We start from the raw sequence: 9,859 nt of genomic DNA, 5'->3' as shown, positions 1-9,859 counted from the left end.
TAGGCAAATCAATGGATTCAGGTTTGGAATTTCTACATCAAATGGAGGTTTGTTATAACAATCTACTCTCTAAAATCACTGAACGAGGAGAAAAGAAGCTTTTACCTTCAGAATCGACGGATAATAGATAGGGAAGATCTAGATAGTCAGGGTTCTTTCAGTTCTCATTCTACTTCGCATTACAAGTGAACACATATCAACATCTTTACCCCTCAGTGCCTGATATCCTAGCCGAATAGATTGTAATGACGAGAGATCTTGTCAGTCATTCCACTCAGTAATATACAATACCTTCAATAACTGTTGCTATTGAAAATGCAAAAGCACACCTACCCAGTTCAAAAGACTTCAGACTTGGAAGATCTAAAGGGGAATAAAAGATACAGAAATAACCTGAAGCAACAAATGAGCAATTATAGAAGTTATACGAGTTGAATTGATAAGCTCCTATGTCTATCTGTAATAAAGCTGCAAGGCCTTTCAATTCAAAGTCTCCAGCATAATCACTGAAACTAAATTGACCAATTTCTATCGATTCCAATGATCCACAATTCAATATGTGGAAAGATTTCGATAAATAACCTGCTTTTATTTAATTTATTATCACCGATTCTGAAAGCTTAAGTTGATAAAATCATTCTATTTTGATTTTTTTTATATGGCGCATAGAATTAGTACTAATCTCAATAAACTGCCGTAATGTGTATTTGTTGAGATCAAGTGTAGCTAAATCACTCCCTCAAATTGGCATAATGTTCAAATTGCATCCATTTCGAGTTATAAATCCCAGTTTCATATTACTAAAAACAATAATTATGATAGGAGTAACTAAAGGCTAAAAATTAGGGTTCGTTTTTACAGGTAAAGTGTACCACTTATCATGCAGGTATCTTCCACTTTACCTTTCCATCATTATTGCATTTTTCCGTGTTAATCTAACCAGAGGCAATAACTCACAGTCATTTCAAGATTATACCCAAAGGTCATTATCAAGAAATGGACCCAGATTATTACTGTGAACAGTAGGAAAGCTATGTGCGTATTCCATGTTGTGTGTTATAATATAGTGTATTTCATTAAAGTATGTTCCTTATTGGAAATTATGAAATAGATCTTGATTCAAAAAAAACGTTTTGCCATATTTCTTCCTATTTCCATGCAAAACATTGCTGATTTTGTCAATTCTGCTATTAGTAACTATCATATTGATAGTTCTATTATTCAAAATGTGCAGGGATGCTTGAATGAGGAAATGAAACCAAATGGCTGGATTTCACTCATTTTGAGTAATAGAGAATGTGTAGTATTGCAATTCAATAATGGAGTATTTATAAATTATGGATTTGTGGTCAATGAGCAGAAAGTGTTGAAAGTGTTTGGAAATCATCAATTTGGTGCTATTTCATATAATGAAGAACAATCCATAGAAGTAGTAGTAGAAGGAATCGTGGATTTGGATCATGGAAGTCGATTTGAAGGATTGGTATTGACAGAAAACAAGTTGGGAATTCCATTTGGATATGGTGAAATGTATGATGATGATGGATTCTTGGTGTACAAGGGCATAATGATCAATTGGAAACGATTTGGATATGGAACGAGTTATCATAATAATGGATGTATTGAATATGAAGGATATTGGTGTGATGATAATCGATTTGGAATTGGCAAAGTGCATGATCGATATGGGAAGTTGGTGAATGAATGTGAATGGTATAATGGAATTGACTGCGATATTGAGTATGAAGGAGATGGAAGCAAACCAATGAATATCGGAATGAAACATTTGAAACTGATTGACAATTGTATATTGGATGATTGGGATGTTTCATTGTTGTATAATTTGGAATCAATCGAAATCGGCGATGATTGTTTTGGATCAGTGCAAACATTCCAAATCGATGGATTGAATCGATTGAAAACTATCAAAATCGGCAGCAATTCATTTACTCAGAAAAGGAATTATTATGGAGATGATGAATCGAAATCATTCCACATATTGAATTGTGAATCATTGGAATCGATAGAAATTGGTCGATACAGTTTCAGTGATTTTGCTGGAGACTTTGAATTGAAGAATCTACCACAATTACAATCCATTCAATTTGGTGCAGCAAATAGATGGTCACATAATTTCTATTATAGTTCATTTGTGATTCGAGGTATTGATATGATATTGAATATTTGAATGATGCATAGATCTTCCAAATCTACAATCCATTACATTAGGTTATTGGACATTCCGAAGATCTATATCAACCATAATCGAAAGTACTGATTAAATGGGAGTGAAATGATTGATGTAGATCTTCCATCATTACAATCCATTACATTAGGTGGATTAGCACTATTTGGATCGGATGATACATTATGTTCCTTGATAATGCGAAGTATGAATGAAATGAATTGAAATAGATGAATGTAGATCTTCCCAGTCTAACATCCATCAATTCGGTGGCAGGTAGCTTTTGTAATCCTCGATCGGTGACTTTGGAAAGTATTTCTGAATATTAAACATTGATGGTGTTTAGATATTCCAAATCTTCAAAATGTCAAGCTACCTAATTCATTCAAGAAGGTTCGATCGAAAGCAATTATAAGTATAGTTAGTATTGAAGTGATTACATTTTCAGATATTAACGATGAACTAGCTAAGATACTACCACTTCTTATAGAAGATATTCGTTTGCTTGACCATTCAATATCGACTATTGTTGTTCCAGACAATAGTTGTAATGAAAATGAGTTAACCATTTTTGATACATCTATTTTTCCCCATGTTGAATCAATTGAGATTGGTAGTAGTTGTTTTAAATCACCGAATATTTTCAAAATCAATGGATTGAATCGATTGAAAACTCTGAAAATCGGAAACTATTCATTTACTCGAGAAAAGAATATTGTAGAAAAGAATGAAGCAAGACTATTTCATATAATAAACTGTGAGTCATTGGAGTGTATTGAAATTGGGAATGAATGTTTTGGATCTTTTCAAGATTTTATGATTGATGGACTGAACCGGTTGATAACCATCAAAATCGGAAACGATTCTTTTTCTCAGTGTAATAAGAATAGTAATGGCAATAGCAAATCGAAATCATTCCACATATTGAATTGTGAATCATTGGAATCCATTCAAATTGGTCGATACAGTTTTAATGATTTTGGAGGAGACTTTGAATTGAAGAATCTACCACAATTACAATCCATTCAAATTGGTACAATCAAAAATGAATCACAGAATTTCCAGTATAGTTCATTTGTGATTCGAGGTATTGATATGATATTGAATATTTGGGTGATGCATAGATCTTCCAAATCTACAGTCTATTGTTCTGGGCAGAAATGCTTTTCAGGATTCTGTGAGAACAATTATCGAAAGTATTGAATAAATCGGAATGAAATGATTAATGTAGATCTTCCAGCGTTACAATCGATTCAACTCGGTAAGTGGGCACTTGCTGGAAAAGAAAATGATGAATCCTCTTTATTGGTAATGCATAGTAATAATGAAATGATTCGAAATGATTTACTTTGTAGATCTTCCAAATCTAATATCCATAATTTTTTATGGAGGATGTAGCTTCAATAGTATTGGCTCATTAACATTAGAAAGTAATCCTACATAATGAATATGGATTGCAAATAGATATTCCAAATCTTCAAACTGTCAAACTACCTCTAAAACGATTGGTCCGTCCTTTTGTTCATGTCTCTAGGAAAACAATTTCGAGTATAATTTGGTAATTTTGAATCTATTCCTAGATGTTTCTTCCATTCTTGCTGATCTCATATAAAGCACAAATGCTTTTAGCATAATTTTCGTAGGGAATCTATATATATATACATACATCATCCAGCAAGTTTTAATTATAAGATTGATTGATGATTTGTTTGTGATAATCAATTATGTCTGTCATTACAGTTCATTTGTTTATTTTGTATTGTATTGAGTGGTGGTGTTCCTTTATGCCAGTTACATATTGAAGAAGTATATATTTTGTTGATTTCTACATATGCATTATTTCCATTTACAGACAGCTTTGGAAATATATATTGATTTATAAAGCATAACTTACTTTTCTGCCACAAGCTTATTGAGTTTACGCAAGTATCATAGGATTTTTAAAGAACAATTGATATTATCAACGTTTCCTTATTCATTATTAAGAGTGTTTAAATGAAACTAAACATTTATGAAATAACTCGTTATTCAAAATACACTCAGAACTATGCAAATAATGTGAATATAGAGAGTAGTATAACATTGGCTCTTAACAAACAATTAAGTAATATTGATTAACGTTGAAGAATTACCACCAATGGTATCCAATCGATCTCATTTGACAATTTATTGCTGATTTTTGTGGAAAGGATAGGCGAGCTTATGTGAAACATCTATGAATGATATCAAATCGATTAAGCAATACTAGACGTTTTTGCAAGTACAAACCACTGGAATGCATTAGGTAAATTAACATATCGAAGATTTGGAATATCTAAATACTATCAATATTCAATATTCTGATATACCTTGCAATGTTATATCTCGACAGTTTTGGAAACTGCATCCTTTAGAATTGATGGATGTTAGATTTGGAAGATCTACAAATCAAATCATTTAGAATCAATTCATTATTACTTCGAAGTGTCAATGAACTTGAATAAAAACCTTTAAGGGCATATTCACCGAGTTGAATGGATTGTAATGATGGAAGATCTAATCAATCATTTCATTCGAATTCATTCAATACTTTCGATTACTGTTGATAAGGGAAGACAGAATGCAGCATCACCTAATGTAATGGATTGTAGATTTGGAAGATCTATGCATCATTCAAATATTCAATATCATATCAATACCTCGAATCACAAATGAACTACAACAGAAATTGTATGACCTACATCCAATTTTGCCAATTTGAATGGATCGTAATTGTGGTAGATTCTTCAATTCAAAGTCGCCAGCAAAATCACTGAAACTGCATTCACCAATTTGAATGGATTCCAATGATTCACAATTCAATATATGGAATGATTTCGATTTATCATTTCCACATCCAACCCTTATCTGAGTAAATGAATTGAATACGATTTTGATAGTTTTCAATCGATTCAATCCATCAATTTTGAATTTTTTCACTGATCCAAAACAAAAATCGGTGACATATATTGATTCTAACCATTTGAATTTGTTCAGATCCAACGCATTCAAATCATTACAGCAGTTCGAACAGAAAACCAATTCCGTTACCTTCAAATCCATTTCATTCAATTCAGAACTACTGTAGATTGTGATTCGTTTGGTAGGAACACTTACAATTGGTTCAGTTTTCATTTCACTTGGCTTTTCATTCTTCAATACACTTCGAATACTTTCACTCATTCCTTCCATATACCAACCTTCATACAAATCGATTCCTCCTTCCTTCTCTCTTCTATGTTCCCATTCACTTTTTCGAATTGCTATTCCACTGGCTTTATCAATCAAATATCCCACTCCATTTCTTACATATTTACCATTTTCTATACAATATCCTCCAATATAGATTGGAATTCGATTCAATAACTCCACATTACCATCATCATTCTCATCATCGTTTTCAGCATATTCGATCATTTGGTTAGTATCAGCATCAAATTCACGAATGATTCGAATCAACTTGTCTTTGGACCAATAACCTTCAATTATCTCCTTACCATCTTCTATATCATATTCGATTCCATAACCATCTCGATTCATTTCTTTATCAAATCCGCCCCGATAGACCACTATATCACCATGCTCATTTTCACATTCATTTTTTCGAATTATCATGATTAATCCTTCTTTACTGTTTTCGATCATTCTTCGATCTCCATTATTTCCAAGGATAGAATCCCAACTTTTCTTCTTTAATGCTTTACCGTTCTCATATTCTGTTATTCCACCGACTCGTTCGCCATTTTTCACCATCCATGCAAGACTCAAAATTCCACGATTGAATAATTGACATCGACCCTCAACTTTCCCATCTTTCATTTCACATATTAAATATTCATTTGAATGATCTCCTTGATATAGAGTCACTTCATAGTCGACTCCATTCATCGAAATCTTCTTCTTTTCCCTAGCAATGTAGTTGTTGAGTAAATACCTGGATTCTTTGGTTTGTTTTGACGAATCTATATTATTATAGTGCCTCTCTATGTATTCTACCAAAATAATTGACCATACTTAAAGAATTAATGATTTCCACTTTTTCCTGTGAATGGTTCATATTTATTTTTTTCGTTTAGTAATTATTTTATTGTTTTTAGAAGACCTATTTCTATTAAGTTACGTTATAGAAAACGGCATATTGTTGTATTCCTTTTTGGCGGACTAATTACTGTTATTATTGTATTTTTCCTATTATTACTGTTTGCTTGGTTGCTTATGCATGTAGATTATAGTATGCGTATTTTTCATTTGTGTGTTTTTTGCTGGTATAAGGGTAATAGCTTTTGTATCCTCTGGCTCTTGGTAAAATCTCGTTTTCGTTAGATACATAATACTCTACATAGTGTTCCGTTATATCTCTCGTGTTGTTGCCTTCCTGATGGAATGTGAACCATTTGTTCATCTCCATTTTTTTGATTCCCCATACTACACGAATGTAAATATTTAACGTTGACCGAGAAAGTTGCCCGCTCTTTCATTTGATTCCTATGTTTCGGTATATATCGTATAATAGGTGATCCTCTTATCTTCCTCCCCTTTCCTCAGCAATATCCAAGAGATTACATCATTTACACATTTCTTGGGTAACTCTTCTATTTTTAAACAAATTATAAATTAATAAAAGTACTATTCCCTTATTACTATTTTCCTAATACACGTTACCTTTCCTTTTTCACAAATTGAATGCTTCTCTGTTCTGGTAGGGAGTTGAGTCGACGAATTTTTAAAAGTCGCTCCCCTGTGCAGGTTTCATCGATTTACACTGCAAAAGAATTGCGTGATCAGTTCTTACAGTATTTCGCTTCTAAAAATCACACGATTGTTCCTGGAAGCAGTGTCATTCCAAAGGATGATCCTTCTTTGCTTTTCGTGAATGCTGGAATGAATCAGTTCAAAAAGTATTACCTTGGTCAAGCAGTTCCGTAATAAGTGCTATTGACTTGTTTATATTTAGCGAAGTCCGTCGAGTAACGACTTCACAACTCTGTATTCGTGCCGGAGGAAAACATAATGATTTGGATAACGTATGTTTTTGGCTCTCTGCTGTGAGGATTATAGATCGGTTTTACTCCTCGTCATCAAACAATGTTTGAAATGCTGGGCAATTTTTCTTTGGGTGACTACTACAAAGACGAGGCGATTTCAATGGCCTATGAATTTGTAAGCAAAGTCCTGCAGATTCCAAACTCACACCTCCGCGTGTCGATTCACGAAAAAGACGATTCAGCGCGCTCTATTTGGAAGTCTGTATAATAGTTTTTTCCGATATGAACATAGATTGCTGGGTTTCAAGATAGCCAAATCGTTAGTCGTGGAAATAAAGACAATTTATGGAGTATGGGAAGTAGCGATTCTCCAAGTGGCTTTTGCTCCGAGCTCTTTTTCACAGTTTCCTTTTGACTGTTTGTTTCTTAAATTTCTATAGACCGACCCTTTCTCAACGTACGATAACTGGCTCGAAATTTGGAATCTTGTTTTTATGAACACACAGTCCAAGGTACGTTCTCTCTTTTTTAGCCTCATTTTGAAGGGCGGATGGATTGATACCGGCATGGGATGCGAACGCATGCTCTCCGTCGTAGAAATCGCGCCTATTTCGGTCATGTCTAGCTAAATGGAGTTCCATCGAACTTCGAAACGGACGTTTTCACGGGGATTTTGTCGTCCATCCAAGTTCGGTTTCCCCAGTTTCTCCTTTCTAGGCTCGGTTTCCCTCTCTCTCGTCGTCCCACGCGCACATCTTCGCCGACCATCTTCGAACGTCCGTTGTGTTGGCCAATGAAATCGTTCCCTCGTCGAAAGGCCGCGGTTATGTGCTTCGAAAAATCTTCCGCCGAATGCTTCGCTTCGCGTACCTGAATCACATCGATTATCCCTTCGTTTCGGAGCTGATTCCCGCGGTTATCCAGGCTCTTCGTGGGAAATGGAGGGAACGTCGAGCGTAGACGCGCAGCTGCCCGAGCTGGCGGGAAACCAGGAGAAAATCGAGCGGATTTTGGGCATGGAGGAGGAGTTTTTCTGGCGAGCTGTGGCGGAAGGGAAGAAACTGGTCGCTTCGAAAGCGAAAAAAGTGGGGTTTTTTGGAGGAGTTTCAGAAGAGTAATGAAACGGTGAAGAAGGAAACGCTCCGACAGCTTCGAGCCGATACGGGACTGCCTCTGGATATGGTGGAAACACTGTTCCAGGAGAAGAAGATAACCGTGGAATCGGAGGCGAGCGATCAGCTTTTGCAGGAAGAAATGGAGAATGAGCGAATGGCACAAGTCGAAAAATGGGGGATCCCACCGGAGAGTCAATGGAGTGGCCGTTTCGCTGGACAAACCGTCGAAATGGAGAAACTGACATCGTTATCGAGCGTGTCGCAGAAAGCCAAAATCCAGGCGATTTCGAAAAGTGGAAACGTGGAATTTGTGGTGTTGGATCGCTGTCCATTCTTCCCCACGCAGGCGGGTCAGGAAGGCGACCGCGGCGTTGTTGTGTGGAATGGCCGCGAGATCGGGGTGATGGATACGGTTTTGTTTTGTTTGGCTTGTTTCACTGAAGATTAAACACGGACAAACGATCATAAACGTGCTTCCCGCATCGAATCTCCCGCTGAATAGCGAGGTCGAATGTGTGATCGATCTGCGCCACCGCCAGGCGGTCGCCAGACATCACAGCGCCACTCATCTGCTTCACGCCTGCCTGGGCGAGTTGTCGGGCGTTCACCAGTCGCTTCAGGCAGGATCCCACATCACCGAGAAGGAGTTTTCGTTCGATTTTTACACGGGGTTCTTGACTCCTTTGCTGAAATCGCCGCAGGCTTTTATCGAACTCGTAGAATCGAAAATGAACGCGGCTGCACGCGCCGAAATCCCGGTGAAACGCGTGGATTTCACAGCGAAAGATCTTGAAACGGTTCCGAAAGGAACCTTCATTGGGGATATTTCCCACATCTCACAGTCAGAAAACGTTTTTCACACCATTTCCATCGGGAATCTCAGTCGCGAGTTCTGCTGCGGCCAGCACGTAGCGAATTCGGGCGATCTGTTTCCCGTGGTAATCAGCGGAGTGCAATCGATCTCTGCAGGAATCAAGCGAATCACCGGAAAGGCCGGAATGGCTGCTTCTGAGGTGCTCTTCGAGCAGCATCGAACGTTGAATCAGCTGCTCGGATCGTTTGCCTGCAGCGAGAAGGAGATCGTGAAGAAGGCCGAGGGGTTGCAGAGTCAGGTGAAATCGCTGGAGCAAACAAAAGCGGCGTTGTTGCGATTTGCGGCTGCTTCGATGGCTCCTACCTATGAAGTTCATTGCTCCTCGAATTCCAGCTCTTCAACCTTGCGGTCGCTGCAAGTGTTTGAAATTCCTGCAGAGATTCCAAAGGAAATCATCGATAAGCTGATGGACAAAAACGCGCTTCAGCTGTTTGTGCAGAGCAGGTCGTTTACGCTGGTCTGTGAGGATGACCAGCTGAGAGAAAAACTGAAGAGTCTTCTGTTCCAGGTGGGAGAAGGAGGAAAAGGAGGAGGAAAGAAGGGAATATTGAAGGGAGTTTGCAATGCTTCTCTGGTGAACAAGAAGCAAGAGATAGAAAGCGAGATTGCGAACATTTTACAACTGTAACAATGCTCACTCTTTTAGTGGCTTGTTTGTTACATTCACCTTCTTCATGGACTT

The 9,859-nt window shown here is 37.1% G+C and overlaps 2 protein-coding genes across 2 annotated transcripts; both read left to right on the top strand.

Moving 5' to 3' along the window:
* Positions 1-1,252: 1,252 nt before the first annotated feature.
* Positions 1,253-2,188, top strand: GSBLH_T00002063001 (uncharacterized protein; the record flags this gene model as incomplete). Its single annotated transcript, XM_013040573.1, has 1 exon — positions 1,253-2,188. One exon carries the CDS (start codon positions 1,253-1,255, stop codon positions 2,186-2,188), a length of 936 nt encoding a protein of 311 aa, XP_012896027.1.
* A 4,698-nt stretch (positions 2,189-6,886) lies between these two features.
* GSBLH_T00002062001 (Alanyl-tRNA synthetase) lies at positions 6,887-9,805 on the top strand (the record flags this gene model as incomplete). Its single annotated transcript, XM_013040572.1, has 10 exons — positions 6,887-7,125; positions 7,158-7,227; positions 7,262-7,450; positions 7,481-7,591; positions 7,629-7,781; positions 7,814-7,876; positions 7,906-8,119; positions 8,149-8,291; positions 8,323-8,715; positions 8,747-9,805. The coding sequence occupies 10 exons, from the start codon at positions 6,887-6,889 to the stop codon at positions 9,803-9,805; spliced, it is 2,634 nt and encodes an 877-aa protein (XP_012896026.1).
* Between the last annotated feature and the right edge of the window lie 54 nt (positions 9,806-9,859).

The sequence above is a fragment of the Blastocystis hominis genome (assembly GCF_000151665.1).
Source record: "Blastocystis hominis, Singapore isolate B (sub-type 7) whole genome shotgun sequence assembly, scaffold_16".
NCBI lineage: Eukaryota > Bigyra > Opalinata > Blastocystidae > Blastocystis > Blastocystis hominis.
Note: the sequence above shows the minus strand (reverse complement) of the source record. Positions and strands in the feature narration are given on the sequence as shown.